This window comes from Dromaius novaehollandiae, chromosome 3 (genome assembly GCF_036370855.1).
Source record: "Dromaius novaehollandiae isolate bDroNov1 chromosome 3, bDroNov1.hap1, whole genome shotgun sequence".
NCBI classification, from domain to species: domain Eukaryota; kingdom Metazoa; phylum Chordata; class Aves; order Casuariiformes; family Dromaiidae; genus Dromaius; species Dromaius novaehollandiae.
In genome coordinates this window covers 50,615,801-50,635,949 of record NC_088100.1, presented here as the reverse complement: position 1 = coordinate 50,635,949, position 20,149 = coordinate 50,615,801, and the positions used below count along the sequence as shown (strand labels likewise).

General features: G+C 36.5%; 1 protein-coding gene and 1 long non-coding RNA gene across 18 annotated transcripts in view; one reads left to right on the top strand and one right to left on the bottom strand.

Moving 5' to 3' along the window:
• Window positions 1–6,125, top strand: part of LOC112995158 (uncharacterized) — a 34,935-nt gene extending 28,810 nt beyond the window's left edge. For 13 of the 16 annotated variants that reach the window (XR_003262111.2, XR_003262109.2, XR_003262108.2 and 10 more), the window contains 3 exons: window positions 838–973; window positions 2,930–3,015; window positions 3,102–6,125. This is a non-coding gene — a long non-coding RNA (uncharacterized LOC112995158). Of the gene's footprint in view, window positions 1–837; window positions 974–1,705; window positions 1,750–2,929; window positions 3,016–3,101 lie in introns of all 16 variants that reach the window. The other 3 variants (XR_003262105.2, XR_010388323.1, XR_003262110.2) reach the window with 3 other exon arrangements.
• AFG1L (AFG1 like ATPase) overlaps window positions 1–20,149 on the bottom strand; it is a 74,752-nt gene that overhangs the window by 5,673 nt on the left and 48,930 nt on the right. For both annotated transcript variants that reach the window (XM_026119952.2, XM_026119954.2), the window contains 3 exons: window positions 19,122–19,192; window positions 18,765–18,865; window positions 1,435–1,575 (listed from right to left, as the gene is read on the bottom strand). In XM_026119952.2, coding sequence (XP_025975737.2) covers window positions 1,435–1,575; window positions 18,765–18,865; window positions 19,122–19,192 — 313 coding nt within the window. The remainder of the gene's footprint in view (window positions 1–1,434; window positions 1,576–18,764; window positions 18,866–19,121; window positions 19,193–20,149) is intronic.

Genomic DNA, 20,149 nt, shown 5'->3' with positions numbered 1-20,149 from the left:
CGAATATTTGCAAAGAGTTCACAATCAAATTTACTTTCTAAAATAACAGCTATAAAATATTATTCAACAATGTTTTTTCCCCCATAGTTAGGATTCCTCTGGGTAGGTAAGTGAACTGCACAGGTACTTCCATATACAGAACACTTAAATACAAGATTTCCCCAAATGCTGAGTTTTGCCAGTCTGCTTTCACTTAAGATACTCAAGCGAACGTTTTTTTGCTAATAACGACAATGCTGTTTTCGTGTCTGTTGGGAGGAGATACTATGTGCAGTAAGATCAGCTGTCTCTGGGGGATTGCAGTGCATTACAGAAGCAGTCACTTGTTGAAAGCATCCAGGCAAAATGTTTCGACTGTAGACAGGTCTCTACAAATAAGCACTCTCAGATAGTTTTTCCCCACACAATTACTGGTAATGGGAGTTTAATAGTTGTGTGCTTTTTCTATGGAAGAATGCAACTGCTTGCTGACAATTCTTAATGATAGCATGCAGATCACAAAAATAAGTATTTCTGACACACTATCATTAGTTTATAAATATTAGTATATCCTCTAAGAAACTATCCATTTCTAATTCAGAAAGCACAAAGAATCTGGCTGATGTGAATGAGACTACTCACATGATTAGTTAGAGCACATACTTCCACACTGTGTTGAATCGGGGCCTTTCTGACCATCTTGCCAGGACATTCTTGAAAAATCTCTATTGATATTTCCTGATTGCATGAATATTTAAGTGTGTGCATATATAATTGCACATAGAATGGAGTTTAATATCTTTCATTACTTTTTAAAAAAACTCTTAAACATGAATTTGCCTTTTTTTGTTTTAATAGTGCTGATTTTGCTTCTGTGATTGAAACCTCTGTAAATCCATGTGAAGTGCTGCATTTATCATTAATATTCCATTAGCAATTCTGCAACATAATGCAAAGCCTACAGGGACCATTCCTTCTGAAATTAGTAATACATGTAAGTATGCTATTAACTCTTCAGTACCCTATTCAGGAGGGCACTGATTCCTGACCAACTGTCCATACAAACTAAAATAATTTACTCTCAGTTCAGCTCCAGTGTAGTTAGCAACACAATCTTTCATTATTAAAATAATGACACAGCTTCTGTGGTTTTCTTCAGTTAGAAAAAATATAACATTCCAATTCAAGAAAGGCAAATAATCTCAGGCCTATAATTATGGTCATGTTTAATATTTACACAAACCCAAAGTATTTAAAACTACCTGCTTATTTGCGTCTTCTGCAATGGGGCCTCTTGCGTGAAACTGGAATGATGTTTCTTTATAGTGCTAGTCCATTCTGCTTATGTTCTCCAAATTATTAATAAGTAATTAATTTGAAGTAAGACTTTCTAGCAGTCAGGTTTTAGTGCTCCCAATATTATTCCAATACATCTATGAAATGCTTAGTTCTCACCTTATGCTCATAAAAGGTATCAACAAGAGTAATGAAGCGGCGAGCTTGCGTCCTTTTTGCCATTGTAAGAAGTGGTATGTTGCGAATAAAGACTGTGTCAAAGTGCTTGGATATTTCCAAATAGTCACTGGCCCCAAGAGGCTGAAACAAAAAAAAAGTTACAAATGGAAACCCATAACAGAATGATACATAAACTCTGCATCTTGAGATGCTGTAATTACAGAAGCGAGGGTGAAAAGTCCTCATCATATTCTAATTTTTGTTCCATCAGATCTTATGTTTCTGGAATACTTCACTTCGCTCTTGCTGATATAGGTAAAATATGGGTGCTCGTTCATATTTGTTGGCTTTACCTGAAAAGTGCTCGATTGTTAAAAATTTGGCTTTTCTGCATCCTGGCATCATATTATGATCTCTCTGAGGAGCTTAAACAAAATAATCACTATGAACCATATCTGTGAACAGACTAAAGATGGTTAACCCACAAAGTCAACCCAAAGCATAAATAACCTGAACAGCTATTAGGAGTGTTTATTATTGATGCTTTCCAGTAGCAAGATCTTCAAACAAAAACAAATGCATAGGCTAGCTACTAAAATCATGTACAATCAACTGTATTTGGTTCAACTAAGAGTAATTCTGATTTAATAAAACCTTATGTTCCAAGTACTGAAAGTAACAGGAAGCAGACAAAAAGACAAATTGTACGTGGTTTCACCTATAACGGTGAAATAAAAAATTTAAAAGTACATTTAGTTTCTATTTATGTGGCTAAACCATCAACAGAAGATATGCACAGACAGTGGCAGCTCATGCAAGTACACATTCAAGTACATTTGTTTAAAATGACTTTTTCATTACATGGAAGGTCATTTTTCCTGCAAGATCTACCCTATTAGTACCACAGCCAATAATTTATCTTGAGCTATTAAGTCATTCTACTTAGGAGAAAAAAAGCTTCATACTCCTCTTTGCAAGTCCTGAAATCAGTCCCATTAGTTTTACCTGTGCAAGCACTTCAGTACCTTGGATGGAAATACTTCAGAGAGCAAGGTCAGCAGCATTTTGCATGATTACGTTAGAACTCTCTTCCTGGCTAAAGAAATGGACTGCCCCAGTAGTACACTATGGTTATAAAGCACCGCAATACTGCTAATATTTTGAAAACGGGAAACTAAGGATATTCTACACAACTGAAATAACCAAACAATTTTGCTGTAGGTTGAACATAATGCCTAATTAGAATCCTTTTTCAAGAAATTACGGGGGATTCTTAATGACTGTCTATGATCAGATCAGGCTTTGAGCTTTATTTAGAGATGAGAATGAAGAATTTGTAGAAATGGTCTTATACACAAGCAAAGGCGAGTGAAGTCTTGACAGCATTCCAAAAAGTCTTCTGGAGGCTGATGGAAATAAGTTAGAGCATCTCACCAGCTAACCCCAAAGGCAGGTATTAAAGCCTCAGACTCGAAGCCAGTTCTTCCATTTGCAGTCTCATGAATCATCCTGTTTTCCCGTTCGCAACCACGCAACTTCCCTGTGACATCTATGGAAAAGAATGACTACAAAAACTTGCAGGTATTTTTAGCAGTATTTAACAGCAGTATATACTATACCCTCTCCTCTAAGTTATATACACTGTTTATTTTCTCTCCTCATTTCAGCCTCCCTTCTGTTACTATGGGCTTCACAGCCAGAAACCAGGAGACTAACCACCACAATGATGGCTACCAGCAACAGTTTCACATACAACCTCTGAAAAGTCTCACGCAAATGTAGAGTAGCTGAACTTGCAATGTTTTGATGAAATAAAGCAAGAAAAGGTTCAAGAAAGTCTGAAGCGACAGGTGGATGGAAATATTACAGAGAAAGCCACCAAATATTCCAATATCAGATACAGATTATAGCTAGCTGGATGAGAATCATATCAAATGCAAAAGAAAAGAAGAGAAGCACTAAAAACAACATATATGAGGATGCTCCTGGAGATTTTAAGACTGTCTGGAAAAAGAAAAGGACTTATGTAATGATAATTTTTATTCTGTATTTAGCACAGAAGTACTGTTAAGTATGGAGAAGATCAAGTATGCCTGTATGCAGGGTACCTGGAAGGGACAAGAGCAGCAACTTGATTGCATGTGAGAGGAGAAATAATTTCTTATGTCTCTCTCCAGGTATGAAATTACAGACATCACTGCTACTCATGTTCATTCTTTTATCACATTATGAGGCCAAGCACTCTTTTATCAAAGCTCAAAACTCTGAGGAATTACTCCCCTGTGCCCCAGACCATACTTCTGAATGCCCTCCTCACTGCAAATAAAAAGGCAAAGTCTCAAATATTAAAAGCCAGTTCCTAAAAGGAAAAAAAATTAATGCTTCAAATGTTTGCAAAATCCACAAACTGAAACACGCAGCCACAGAGCTGTACACCTTCCTAAAACTGCAAGAATTGTGTGTGCACCTTGGTGGTATCCAGACATGAAAATGGAAAACTGTGAGGTGGGATGTGGGCTATGGAGGACAAAAATAAGGCTAATATATTTCAAATGTGAGAAAAGGAAAAATTAATTCTTTTGGTTCTTACGTGGATATAAAAACAGAGGGTTACAGTTCGCATCCTTGTCACAGCCAAACAAGAATTCAAACTATTTCAGCAGTGTAGGAGGCAGGCATTTCGAAATTCCTCAAATTAAACATGTAAAAAGTACATCATTTTGAGCTGTTTAACAAGAATTTCTGAACCCCCTAAGCCAAACCTTAATAATATTTTATCAATGTTGACAGAAAAATGTCTTTGGAGACATTATCATACGAAAGATCTGAGCCTAACAGCCATGACTAGTTTGATAAAGTTCATACATCCCTGTCAAGACTCAAGCCCACTGAAAAGCAACTGAAACTCAGTCACTCTGTTATATTTGGCTCAGTTGGCCGCAGTTGTAGTCCTCTACATACAAGAGTCTTCAAGCCTTCTACTTTTAGAGTGTAGAAAGACAGGACCACAGAGATCAAGACAAAAATTTTTAATCTTGCTTTCAACAGGGACTTGCTCTTATCTTGGACAAAGCATTTAATTTCCTTCCGCCTTATTCTACTTTGTAAAAAGCATCAATTACCAAATTTGCAAACATTCTGGGGACAGTTTAAATCCCGTTTGTATTCCTCTAATCTAGGTATGGACGCAATTTCCATGCTGCTCCCAATTGCTCAGAAGCTCTTCTAACTGTCCCTTAATGGTCAAAGCGCTCCAAGCGCAGGCGAGCGTGACGCAGCAGCACTCGGACAGCTTCTCCTCAAGTCACCTCTCCCTGGCCTGTTATTCTTGCAGCACTGGCAAGAGGCTGGCACCAGCACTCATGCACCGATTCTGGGCAACAAAATAATATCAGGGCCAGAGAAAATGGGTTCAAGGCCAAACTACCCTGTGGCGGTGTGATTCACGGACTCCGATGTGCTGGATCAGAATCAACTTTATTCAAGCAAGCAAGCCCTTTATATAAGCTCTAGCCTAGATCGGTACTTTCTTGAAGGTCAAGTTCCCATCATCACTCCTTCTCGTTCCGTGCGGCTACTACCTTATATACATACTGCTATTTATTCCTCCCGAGGCTTTCGGCTCCTTAACTCTGTCTTGTCCAATCCCTTGCTGTCTGCCCATACACTACCCCAGTACTAGAGATTCTGGTTGTGTATTCCATATACAGAAACTCTGTTTAGGATCAAAGTTCCCCTTTTTCACCAGCCAGCCCGCTCCTCCCCAGTTAAATACGCTGTCAAAATATCCTCATCTCTCTGGTGTATTGTCTATAGGCGTTTTTTTCCTCATCTTGCAGCAAGATACTCAGCAGTGGCTGCGTCCTGACTTGCAAAAATACAGGTTTGGACAAGACAACAAGATTGGTGGCAAATGATTTTTAGAAATTTACCATTACCCTCTGTATAACTCTCTGGGGTTGAAATCTATTTTATGAACTTTAGTCACAGAAAGTATTCCATTTTAGTCAGTAGCATATATGAAGGTATTACTTCCTCTTAAGTTACAAATGAGGCTACAAATCCTCCTAATATTGATAATATATGAAATCCTCTTACTAAAATTTTAGCCTGATTAATCTGGTTCTATGAACAACATTCTAAAAATAGCTTAATTTTTTGGTGCGTGTTTTTGGTATTGTCTGATCTTTTTTCTTTTCATCAATTATTCATCAAAACTGAACTTTAGAACCATAACACACTTATGTAACAACTCTCACTTACTGTTTGATACCAGCTCTTTCAATAAGCTGCACAAATCTTTTGCAATAAACATTAACAGATAAAAAATCTTTCTTATGTATTATTGTTCTTGTATTTAAAAACATGTAGATAAGGTAAAACTGTTGTAGATTTTTGTCATTAACTCTGATGCCAGGAGTCACTATTTTACAGGCATCATACTAATGCAAAATGCATTAGCACTAACATGGGCTTCCCTCCTGACAAAGTGTTTAGTCCACTTCAGCTTGTCTGACTGAATTCTCACCTTCATTTGTTTTTGTTTCTCTGTCTGCTTAATGCATTTTCAGCTATCGACATCTCAGTTCAAGTAGGATGTTTATTATTTACAGCTCTCTGTGGACTGTATTAAGAGTCAGTTGTCTTCTGTTTCTATTATACATTACATTTAATTAAAGTATAAAGCATCCTGCTTTGACTCATCAGTGACAAAGTAGCTCATCTTTTAGCGATTGTCTGAAGAATACAAAACACTTTACATATGTTAGAAAAAGGTGTTTCATCTTAAGAGAAAATTTATGTTCGTTGGGTTGGAAAATATTCTAGGTCCAGTTCTAATAAAACACTGAAGATTAGTAATTGACAGTAACCATAATTTAGTGCAGACACTAAAATATTCCCAAACTTCCTAAAACCAAAACACAGTTCAAGACTGTATAACATTTACAAAATAGACATTAAGCAATAACAAAACATTATAAAGCTCTCTGTTGTTTTCAGAGGAGCTGCTCTCTATCACTAGTATGGCTCATCATTAAAATGGAGAGTTGGGGTAGTGTTTCAAGATCATGACTCAAGAGAAATGAAAATCTGAGGCATGATTTGCGATGCAACTGCACATTGAATAAGAACATAAAAAGAGGGCACAGCTATCTTGGTGAAGATGTTTAAAGACACCGATGGCAGTGCATATCTACTGGAAAGCCTTGTAAACTTACAGGCAAAGATAAGGATTTCATTTAAAGCACAATTAATAAACTGAGGATTTAAGAAGGTGGCAATTTTTTACCAACTTTTGCTGAAGAGGTCCTGTGGAGGGGGAAATGTCATGTCATCATGTAATTTAAAGATCACATCAGAGTGCATACTGAGGAAAAATTAAAATAATACATTCAGTTTTGTTTTGGTGTGTCCTAACTAAGCAGTATGAGTTGGCCTTCAACTTTAAACTGCATTATTTTAACTTGTCTGACTGCCACTTGACATGATGGCTACAAAACTTATTTGTTAAAATATTTGCCAATTCATTTATCATTCCTTCTTTTAAAATATTCTTTAAATTATGTTTTGGCTACTCTCAGAGGCAAGACACCAGAAATAAATAAGTCAGTGCCATCTCCAGTGGTAATCATACAAATGAAAGCTATACTGAAAAAACATAAAGGCTGAAAAGGCAAACACACATCCATGTTAGACAACAGTTGCCTGTGTGTCCTTAATTTAAATCCCTTCAATATGTTTTACAATATAGTCTTTAATTCCATTAACTGACACTTCTTCCCTCCCAACATGATCCTTGACATACCTAGTACACAGAATAGTGGTTCTCACATAGTGCGCATCTATCAATACATGTTTTAGCTTCATTACTGGAGGTGTGTTACATGATCTCATTTATCATGGACTTTTCGAATGCTTGTGTGAAGAAAGCATTATGCTTTTCTTCTTATGCTTTTGTTACCATAGCAGCTGCAGTACTTCAGCTGCAGTAATGAATTCATCTCCACAACCATGACTGTGAATCAAGAAGGTAATATTATCTCCATTTTACAAACAAGGGACAATGAAAGTAAGGTCAAAAGCATATACAAGTTCTTGGTGCCAGATTAAGGACCTCTGAAACCTGATTTTTCAGATTTCGTAGAGCACTATCAGTTCAAAGTAGAGCTCATACTGACTTCAGTTACTGCCAGCACTATTGCAGTTTAGGCCCCAATGCCTCAAGAAGCACATCCAGAAAGTGAGGAATACACTCGTATTCCAGTTACCAACAGTGAAAAGGTGGTTTTTGACAAGAATAACATCACACACGAAATCTCTGGTGCAGACTAGGATAGAGTCCAACTACACAAGGCAGCACTCAGCTGCTTTAATCATTGCTCTTCTCCTCTGTTGTTACATAGCCTGCATCACCCCTAAGCTAGTTCATTCCTGAATGAAGCATGGGTTCTTGGAGGGAGGGCAGGAGGGGAAGTATGTGATCATATAATTAAAATGTCATGTATCAATGATCATTACTATAGTACCTATGCAGAAAATGGGGCAAATTAAGATTTCACTAGCAACAGTCATTCTGGAATTTCCTCACTGCAGGTTGTTTTTATAGCACCTTACCCTATACCACCTATTGTAGGTCCTCTGCGTAAGCTATTTTCCAGCTTTACTGACACCTACACGGGTCATCAGCAGAGTGGGAATCTGAGATCTATAAACACTGGAGTAGAAGAGATCTGGGTCAAGTACAGCCCCTGCTATCTCAGCTCACCTCACCTTATAATCCTTGTAAAAACTGATATTGCTTGGTCTTGCAGCAAAAATGTTTTAGTCCCGTTCCTCACACCGGCAAATTTTTTTCAGAACTTTGCTCTTCTGATGATTAAGAACGTACTTATAAATTCCAGCCTTTTTGTATTCATAAACAACTTTATATTCCTATATATCAGTGCTATCTAAAACTGAAACAGTGCCTTTCCTTTCTTGGTAATTACAATGGAGCTGTATGGATGAGGTTCTCACATTTCTTCTTGGCTTTTTTTCTGTGGGCAGAAGATGCATAGTCTTCTCATCTAGACTGCACAGAGATGAATACTGTAGCATTCATAGATATTTGCTGACTGACTTTTTATCCCAATTGAGTTGAAACATAGAGCACACTAGTCTCACTAGAGCACACTACTACATTCGTTCATCATCAAGCACAACCACTCCTGCCTTAGAAGAATTTATCTGCTAAAAGGCTAATGCTATCTCTGCTATGCCTAAGAACAAGTAACCTTTTCAAAGAGCTATAAGCTGGTCAAATTTTGATAGACTGGTGGAATGGCAAAAAGCATGTTTCTGCCAAAAATCCCTCATTGCCAAGTTTCCAGTTTCAACTCTGAAGTATGGCACTTGTCAAAGGAAAGGTCTCAAAAACTAGCGGTGCTTAAAAAAAGATAGTTTCTGTTGCTTTTTACAGTAAGTAAACCCTCAAACGAACAATTTCTAACAGGCATGATCAGGCATAATAAAAAAAATAAAAATAATAAAGAAGTTCTAACAGGGTGATCAGGCCCTAAGAAAGAAACACAAACACAAAAGTTCATGCGAAAGTAAGTTCCCCTTAAATGAGTTACTAGATCACAAGTCAAATGATTATCTTGTGATTTTTAAGTCTTCAAAAGAACCTAGCCTGTATGGAAGTTATCATTCTGTTTATAGGTCTAGTTAAGTACTGGCATTTACTATTAGATTTCAAAGCCCAGGGACAACAAAGCTTTTAAAAATTCTACATTCAGGCATTTAAGAAACAAAGAATGAAAATAAGAAGGCAAACCCTTGCAGCCGTATCCCAGAACTACAATGAGCTTTAAAAACCTTGGCTTTGTGGATTTCCTGGTCTATAACGTATGGGCTCTAAAACTGCAATTTGTGCAGCTTCCACTGAAAAGAATACTAAAAATTAATAATAATTAAGCCCTGATAAACACAGAAGAAGGTATAAAACAAAATGGTTTGACTAACAATATAACTATATAACAGTATTTCCACCTGAGAGGAGGTTTTCAATATATTTTATAAAAACGTGCTTGAGAATTAGATATGGCAACATTTTATTGGTATAGAAACTGATTAAATCCTCAGAGCAAATGTGGCTAATCAAAGACAGACTCTCAGTCCAGATCTTTAGCTGTAAAAGCTAATCTCCTGCTAAGAATAAAACTAGAGATTAAAAGAAAAACTATGATTCTAAAAAGTTACCGAAAATGGTGCTCACTTCTCCTCAACTCCATGGCATGTTTATTTACAACTACACCTTAACAATTCTAAAGAAAACACCAAATTGTACAATGGACAGTTCTTACTGAAAGCAATCCCCCCTCAAAATGATTCAGAATCATTAAAGTGCAAATGCAGCTGATCTGTGTCATCATTTGTGTTCAACTGTTCAAATTCAACTGAACTTAAAGACAGACCCAGACTTGCATTCCTAAATCACTTGGTGTCCTGAAAATTGCATTTCTTTCTTCTTAATAGCTGGTGACATCTTTCATTTTGAAGCGCAAGCTATGCACGTGAGGGACCGGCTCTTCCTCCTGGTCTGTGCAGTGCGCTCACTGCAAGAACCTAACAGAAACCTTTGGCCACTTCTTTGTTGTGTTAACCTACATTAATGTTATATTTTGCCACTTATAGAATGGCTAAACATCCAGACAAAAAACAAGGTCATACTGCCTTTCATGATACGGATATTGAATTTATTTTCTTAGTGATGTTATGCTACAGCATATTTGCTAATGGTTAGTAATCCAAATTCCCTGTGTTTTCCAGCTCTGTGAGAAAACAAGACTGCATTTAAATTACTTTAAAAATAAGAAAGTCCACAGAGAGTCACTCCAAAGAGCCATCTAGCTGCATATCCTCTAACAGCGGCCAGTAACAGTTATTTAGGGGTGAATATAAGAGGAGGATATTTCTCCAATTTATTATCCCAGGTTCCAGCGAACCGTTGTTCATGGACTTACAAGCATTTCTGTATTAAACCTTTTGCATTTAACATTACTGTTTGTTCTTTAGCTTACCCATCCACAATAACAGTTTTATAGATACATTTTCTTATCATGTTAAAGAGACTGCATTCCTTGGTATTTGGTGGCTGGATGAAAGGATACATTTAATTGCCTAGTTACGTAATGAAAATACTATATGATCCACGAAGCAAAGTTACTCTGCCTCTGTAAAGAAAAGGCTAAAACGCGTTTTGAACATATAAAACGGAAAAGTGACTCTTGCCAGCAGAGGACAGTATTTGCTATGCATCAGTGAGAGGAAGCCCTTAAACGACAATACTGGGAGCCAGACTGTATTTACCCCGTTTGGACCTAGGAGAATGATACCATGATGTACATTGTTGTTTAAATTATTCATACGAGATCAAGGTTCAAGTCAGAACTGCCACCATTACCAGTTTTTAAACAAACAGTTTAAGTTAAACAAAATTGAAGGAAGGGGAGGGGCAAAGCGTAAGGCCTCATTAATGAATACCGAGCTTAATGTAGAAACAGAGAAACCAATCTTTATTCTTGTGAGGTAGTATGACTTACACTTGCATGATCGCTAGTTTATGACCTTGAGATTTTAATAGCAAGTTAGTATGAGCATTTTATTTTTAAAAATATATATTCATCTGAACTTTGGATATACTTATAATTACTGCTGGGAAAAGGATAAGAAAAAGAGTTTTTATAAAAAAAAAATAGCTGAGTTCAAGTTATCAGATCCGATCCATCCAAAAGTCTTCTAGAATTTGTCAGGAACAATTATAAATTGTATTTCAGTATCAAGAACCAGTTCCTTAGAATCCACTATGATAGCAATCTTTTATTCACATGCAAAAAGGCATGCAGCACTTCCTAAAAACTTACTCATGTTTTGCAACCACTTAGCTACATTAGTAAAGGTACAGATGGAGAAACTGAGGGAAAGAAATCAAGTTACCTGCCTACAGCCACAGAAAATAGAGGAAGTCAGTATTAGTATTAAAATTCAGGGACTGTCTATCAGTATTCTGCTTGGTGCCTCTCCCAGCTTTCTCCAGCTAAGTTTGTTCATTTTCTGGGACTTTAGAAAAGACAAGACGGTAGGATAAGAAATGTTTTCGATGAAATACAGTTCCTCTGGAAATTTAGATTGGAGAAACCGATACAAAAAAAAGCTAATTTAAAGGAATCCGTTCTAATGAGCAGGTAACTATTTTTAAGCCATGACATATGCTTGAATGCACCACACTGCTGGATGAACCCTTGGTGTGCTGGAGACTTGAAAAACTGCTTTTTATTTCATTTTAAAGCAACTGAAATAGATGAATATCCTTTTATCCAGCATTTCTTAGTTTTCCACATGATCACATAAGCCAGTAAATCAAAAAATTAACTGGATGGATTTGATCTTAACTAAATTAGCTGAAACTTGAAATTTTCCTCAACGAGGAGACTATGATTTGAAGACTGATGTAAACAATGTGTCAAGATGCTTTCTATTAAGTTGACTGCAAATGGCATCAGGATGGCATACAATATACTCTTTATATTTTATGTTCAAAAACATTAAAGGCCAATTGTCAATTACCAAGATCTGAAGCATTATTTTTTTTAGACAGAAATACTTCCTTATTTGGTTGACAGGCAAAAATTTGATACTAATAGATCAAACGAGAAAAGATTAATTCCAGAAGGACACCAAGTCGATCTCCCAAAGTCTCAGGCCACTAATTACAAGAGCAGCTATTTTGAACATTGTATTTTAAGCTTGGAGACATTTCAAATAGTGTGAAGTTACCAATTGCTTCTTCAATTGTTATTTTCATCTGATATTATGTACTGGCTGACATTTCAGGAAATCACGTAATACCAAATTTAAAAAATATACTTTAGTAATTCTTTTTGAAACAAAATCGTAATTTTATTTCAGAGGAAACACGACTGAATTTGAAAAAGTTTTACAGAAAGTTCAGATGAAACGTCTTGTTACCAAAATTACTGTTTAAATGAGAAATTTTCTAAGCGGCTCCAAATGTACCTCTTTAATCCTACACCAAGGAGCATAAATGAAGTTCTTAGACCTGGATGTTTATCGCTATAGATTGCACTGCAACAGAGTTATCTCAGACCAGACTGTAAGACACTATCATCCAAATGACACAGTATCGTGACAAGCTACTTCTACAACATAACAAGAGCATCCATCCTTTCACATATGCACTCTTGCATAAACTCAAATTAAATTCTTCCTTCTGGAACCATTAAGGGTTACAGGAAGCTAAAGTAATAAATTCAGCAAGTCTTAACTACAGCATTGCTCATTTATGCCAAGCTGATTATCAAGAACCTCATGAACACTGGTACATGCCAATTTCAGAAAACTCCAGGTAATATCTTCCAAGGTATCATTGCAACAATTCAGCACAATCAAAAATAACTTCCAAAAACAACAGATTCCCTTCACTGCACTCACTTATCTTAATTATCCTAAATCACTCTAAATCATATAATGTTTTCAGAATTATGAATTAAATAGAAGAAAGAAATTTAGAAGATAGAAGTTTAACTAAAATTAACTGCATTATGTATTGTATGATATCAAATTGTATGGTATTTTCCTGTCAGAAGATGGTGACAACGCAAGAATATCTTCACACACACAAAAGTCTTCCATACTGTATTTAGCAGATGGGAAACAGGCAAATAAAAATCTAGACAGAATCAGTATCTACCTTCCATTATGAAACTAGTTTTCATCTTAAAAGCTTCCTACATTAGCTACACTAATGTTTTCCATTCTGAACGGATGCTTCAAACTGACTTGAATGTATGAATATGAACGTATGTCTGTCTGCATGTGTCAGTGCATATTTATTTGTAGAAGCTTCAGTTAGTTACTGTAAGGCTAGTATAGATCTTGCTGCTCAAGCTGAACTTTCTTTTACTAGTGGCTCAAAGACGACTTTTAGACAAGAAGACTTCCACGCTGTGGATCAAGAATGTCAAATTTGGTAAAAAGGTTGTGCTGGTATCAGGGACGTGTCTCACACCCCTTTGGTGAAACTCCGCTCGAATCTGGAGAAGTTACAAGTGCCAAAAAAACACAGTCAGCACTCACTACGTAGATTTGCAGTCAGCTAAACATCCACCTTCCAAAAGTGTGACTGGGCTGAATGCAGGTGGCTGACAGCCCAGGTTATCCCCTCGCAGGGACTGGGTTTGTTGCCCCAAAGGCTGCAGTGGGCGAGCTGAGCTCTCGCTTACCGTATGAGCCGCTGCAGAGGCTCTAGTCACCCCTGAGCAGGGACCCCGGCTCTTTCACCTCGGGAGATTCAGGCCGTCTAAGACCAGAAGAGATGATGAAATTCTCCAGTTTCCTGAATTTTACAGACAGCTAAGCCTAAGAACTAGCATTTAGCTAAAACTAAAATTAAAACAATATCCAGTTTTGACTTGAAACAATACAAGGAGGCTCTGCCATTTCCTTTACTGTTTCATGTCCTTTTTTTTTTTTTTTTTGGGCTGAATCTCTGTAGTCTCTGGTTTTCATGATGTCCTCTGCTCGATTTGGAAGCCCATTAATACCTATATTTTTTTTCCTGTGAAGATAGCTGTATTCTAGAAATCACCTTTCAATCTTCTTTTTGATAAGCTCAACAAATTGAGCTCTAAAGTCTTCCATTTGAGGGCACAAATTCTCCAGCTCCAAAAATTTCTGTGGCTTTTTTTTTTTTGTCTCTTCAGTTTTTTCAGTATCTTTTCTAAAATTCTGACATCAAAACCAAACCCAACACTCTGCTATCAACCTCCCTGAGATGTTTTCAAAATTAAAATCACCTCTCTACCCTCCTGATTATTTCCACCCCACCTATTCCAGGTGAAATTAGGTTTTAACACTAACACTGGACTGGAAGCTCATTATGAGCTGCTTTTCTATTACAATACTTCCATCCATTTCCAAGTCACTACTTCTAGGACAGAGTCTCCTCCTCCTCCTGTAGGTACGACTTGCATTCCCAAAGCCAAGATGTAAGTTTTTGTTAACTATATCAAAAAAGCCAAAACAAAACAAGTTATCTCCTTCCCCCTCTCAAAGTCCCAGGAATTTCCTCCCTGCCCCTGCCATACATGTGGCAGTCCTTAGATTTACAACAAATTTGAATTAGCATTTATGTTATATTCAAAACTGCTGGGGTGGGGGGAACGGTTGTATTGGGCTTGGTATGAAGACATGTCGAAACTCATTAGAAATCCTATATTCAACAAGAATCCTTCACTAATAATTCTTTTCATACGTTACTTAGCTAACTTCTCAATCCATTTAATGTGTACTTTGTCAACATTCTATAATGCCAACATCTTAATAATAAAGGCATGTGTAAGAGTCAACCTTTTTGACAAAACTAGGGTAAGCGAAATTCTTTTTGCTTCCATTATTTAATTATCTATTGTGTGAATCCAGTGACTGACAGTCGGTCGTTATCCAGGTCATCCTGCTTGTAGATTTTTTTTTTTTTGATATATTATTAACACTCTTCTAGCACTCTAGACTTCCTCTTGCACTCCAACATTTATGAAAAACAAACAGCTAGTCAGAGATCTCAACCTACATTTCCAGGACTCTGGTGACTTGAAACATATTTGCAGGGTATTTTTAAACAAACTCTCTAGTTACTAACAGACTGAAAATTATTTTACTATCCTTTAGTGAAACAAATATTTCACTCTGCTTCATTTAGAACAAAATATTTTAAGAAAAACCTTTTCATTTTTCCACATCATTATTAAAAGATTAGCCACCTCCATCTAGGAATAAACCAGCAATATTCAGATACTATAAATCATATGAAAACTTCTACTTTTCTTTAAAAAGCCTTACAGCTGAGCATACATGGTATTGGCCCCTTACCTTTAGCTTCTCTTTAATTTTTCTGCACTTCTTAATTAGTTGCCATTCATTCTGTATTATTTGATTCTGTCTTGACAGTGATGCAGGGCATACTTCTAGCACCTGCTTTCTCATAAAGTCCTTCTGATTCATGTTTTTTGTTTACACTTTCCAGTTGTTTTGGTCACACTTCTCTTGTGCTTTTGAAAATTACTCTTTCTGAACCCTCAAATGCGTAATTTCACTATTTGGAACTATCTTTTGGTCATATTGAATGTAAGAAAATTATGAAGAGGGTCCCTAAGCAACCACAAATTTCTACATGAACTGATCACTACGTGCTACCATAAAGCAACTGAAAACAAAATGACCTTGTATTGGATACGGTACTTTTTATGCTAGAAAATTACAATTTGCAATTTTTAGGCTAATTACGTTTTACGTTTTTCTGCATTTCATCTACAGCATAAGCTTCAGGTGCTACCATAATTTTTCTTTACACACTTCGCAGCCAACTGCTTAAGGATTGTGTCTTATGTTGTTTGCAACAGACCCATGCCAGTACTACCCTCTTGGGTTTGTTAGTTAGCACATTGATTAATACATATTCGAGATCTTTGCATTAGTTAACTTTAAGGCAGGTACCAGCATTTTTAACATTGCATCCTACCTTCCACCTGTTTTTAGCTTCTCTGTCCTTAAACAGGCTGTAAGCATCCAATTCACATTCCTATTCTGTGAATTGTCCCTAGAGGTTTCAATAATGTCAATTTTATCATATTTTTCCCCATTAATGAGAATTTTCCATTTATCTTGCTTGTCACCAGGTTTTATCACTGACATAAAATCAATTGCAAATCTTGTTTTCAATTCTCTTGTCATGCGTGTCTAAGATGTTCCTAATACACCAACTTCAAACTCCATGCATCTACCTAGGGCTTCCTCCTAGCTGCTACAGGCTCCAGCTAGAAACATTCGCCCCCCCCACCAGTGTCCGTTCATACAATCTGCTATCCCATAGGACTTTGTTCCAACGTTTCATACAAATCTGCAGATTCACTCCAGCCACAAAGCCAACAATTCCCCTCCAATATTTTCCTGTGCAGACTTTTTCTTCCGTTTCATTACACCTTCCTCAAACCTCACGTTCTGCCTGCCCTCCTCCCATTTTTTTTAAATAGTTGCACTCGTGATGCCTGTCAATTTTCTACTATCCAAATCATAATCACTAACAAATACCTTATAGCTATGTCTCTTGCAGCTTTCTGCTTTATCCCTCCACAAACAGGATCTTTTATTATCCAGATTACTTGAATATATTTAAATGACTCAATATTTCTAGACAGGTTGAATGCCTTCTGATTTTGGGTTTCATTTTATTCTCAGTTTGGTTTCATTTGTTTTTGGCTACAAATCATGTGTACACTCTTCTGGATCCTACCTAATTTTCTCTTTCTTCTGTGGCATCAATGGGAATGACTTACCAGTCTGTCAAATAGGATACTATTTTATAAATTTTTCAAACAAAGCATTGGAAAATTTCAGGCAGAAGGAACACAGTCTCATGGTCTGACAACCGAATCCATCCTGGATTTTTCTTCTGCCTTTAGCAAAGTGTTTAAAGGAAACAGGGAGGAGAATGGAGCAAAATGGAAGAAACAGCAATTAAGCCAAAATTTCTCACAGAATGTCATCCAGTTTTTGCAATTTTCCAGATTCCTAATTTGAGGGGCTTGATTCACTGAAGGGCTAAACTTTTAAAAGAAGCTCAAGTCAATGGTAGTTTTTTATTATATCTATACAATGCTAAAAAACTTTACATTCATGGAAAAAAGGAGGTTAGAGGCACCTCAAGCCAATCACCCAAATTTAACAGACAGTTTTGAAGTTCATGATTTACTTCTCTATCTATAAAGTGAGCACAGTCATACCATCTTACCAAAACATTAATGTAATATCTCTGGAGGTACATCAGTGATCCCAAGAGAAAAATCAGGGCAAAACAAACAATTATATATAATAAGTTATTTTAAAGGAGAAATGAATGAAGGCACATGTAAAGAGACTAAGGTACAGTCACAATAACTGAGGAAGTTGTTAAAGCAAAACCTTTGTCTGCTATGTTGTTTTAATTTTAAGCATGTGATTATCCTATTAAAGACTATCGTAATTCATCTGCAGAAGGTATTCGAATTAAGATAGCATAACCTCCAAAGTCCTGAGTGACCAACATAAGACTGTTTAAATGAATTTTTTTCTAAATGTTGTTTCATAAGGACTCCTTGCTTGTTTCGATAGCAAACCAAGCACCTTAACTCCTTTACATCAAGATGTTCTGAACCCCACGGTTCCCACAGGATCAGAACCTTCCACAGCACATCTCATTAGAAGCAATTTATCATCCCATCTAAGTTTAAGAGGCATATATAGGGCTAAAGAATTTTACCAGTGTGTGCTGTCAGCATTGTCACACTACCTTTTCCTGATAAACTAAGAGATACTATAACACAGTTAAGAAAAAGTCTCAAAAATTTTAATGAACAGTACGTTGTTTTATGCATGACATATTTCCTTTCTCCCAAAAGGTGAATTGGATTTGTCTGAAACTAAAGACCAACAAAACTCAAAGCCTACAATCTGAAACATAAGCAGTGAAATTCCTGTTCAAATAATTAGCACCTGGGTAGCTACAAGCAAGTGAAAACATGATCTTAAAGGAGTGTGTAACATCTTGAACAAAAGATGCTATCAGCCCATTTTAGAGTTGTGGTCATTTAACAATAACTTCAGGTGTCAGTAGAAAAGTTGTTGCACTACAGCTCACCTTCTAAGGGCCTTTATTCAAACCGGCCTGAGGTCACATACAAACGCAGCATTCCAAGAATCATATCCCAAATACAATCACAACACAAATCTAGCAGAGAATTTGGCAGTATTTAGCAAAATTTGGCAATATTTTTGGAAAGGCCTGGGACTGAGCAGTGCCCACACAGCTAGTCACAATGAAGGCATGCAACAACAGACTGGAGCAGCAGCACAGCATTACTCTAGTGGTGTCAGGATTACTATTCCTTTGATTGAGCACCAACTCCAATCCCAAGTTTTAAAAATAGTATTTGAATACCATTTACAAATTGATACACTGTGACTACTCATATTCCAACAATAATGTTACACCAGACACATAATTGTACTTGGATTTTTAAAGCAGTCTGTGATATAATTGAGAGTGAATTTACTATATCATTTAAAAGCAAATGACTTCTTTTCAGGAGTTTGTTCTTTTTTCCTTTTACATTCAAAATCTTTTTGCAAGTTTAAAAAGCCCTTTTAATTCAGTATGGGAAAATAGCAAGTTTTTTTTTTTTTTAAACTGTGAAAAGTCTGAGCGTTAACTGATCTAGATTTGACTGGGTACTCACTCTGTCACACAGCTCTTCAAATGTGAAGTCTGCAATGGTTCCACACGCTTTATTCAGCCTCAGCTCTCTGCCTTGCACTTTTAGAATCCTTGGTCTAGTTACTATGGGAACATGAACAAAGACTCAATCTTCTCTGGATAATTACTATAAAATTCATCTCTTACAGATAGGAAATGCATAGCTTGATGAATAATAGCACATGATTCAACACATAAATTAGACAAAATGCTGATACAATGACTGCCACTTGAGTGTGGCATCAACCCATATACAGCAATGGAACTTATTAATTGGTCAGTGGAGATTGGGCATTGTGTTCTAAATGTATTCTCTTTCAAGAGAAATTAACTTACGTACAATCATTTTGTTTCTGAGCCAGCTCATCAAACAACTTATCCATGACAGCCTCCACATCAGCTTCACTTGTGCTACAGTGAAAAGAATAATAGAATATGAAATTAATAACACTTGAAGCCAACATCAAACAGCTGCCTGAGCCTGCTTAGCTTTTTGCCCATAAAAAAAAGAGAACAGGATGTTATGCTCTAAATACAAACATTAGATTTAGAATACACTTTAAAGTAGAGGATATTAACTCTCAGGTAGATGATTCTGCCTTATTTGCATACACTGAAAGACTTCTGTGTTTTGAGCTGTTTCCAGTAATGAGGCAATACAGGCAGAGCAGATCCATTAACACTATGTGTACACAATGAGAAAAAAGGCTTCTGGCTCTATCTTGCATGCAAAATAAGAGCAAATAGACAAGGCAAGGCAGTCAAGCATCTAAAGAAGTATCCTTTCAAATTTCTGAGAGGACTTTGTGAAATTAAATATTGGAGCAGCTTTCTGAAAAAAAATCAAGTCAACTGACTCTATTGATCAAACATTTGCAAAATTAAACTATTAAATTCGAAATACTGGAATGATCGCTGCATTAGAAATTTCATCTTTTTTTTCCAAATACAATTTGGGAAAAGATCAATCACAGCCAGCGAAGCCCCATACAAAATATCTGTGCTCAGAGCATAAGCAAAGTTTATATTCATCTTCCACTAGAATCCACAAGAATTGCAAACCAGTTGATCACAGAATATTTTTGATCACCATAGAGTTTATGGCCAATATTTCTGTGTGCTTCATTCTTAAAGAAAGAGGATAAATAATATGTCTAGCTGAGTTTGAAAACTGAGAACAGTAAGTTAAAGCTACAGTACAGCACAGACTAGAATTGAGATACATAAAACTTCACTGAGGTTTGTATAATCTAGTTTGTATTAAAAGTTGACTGTTTTAGACCATGGATGCCCTCAAGTTGCATTGCTTAACACAGTTCTACACCTCTTCTAAATAAGGAGTGATGATCAGCATGTTACACAATTACA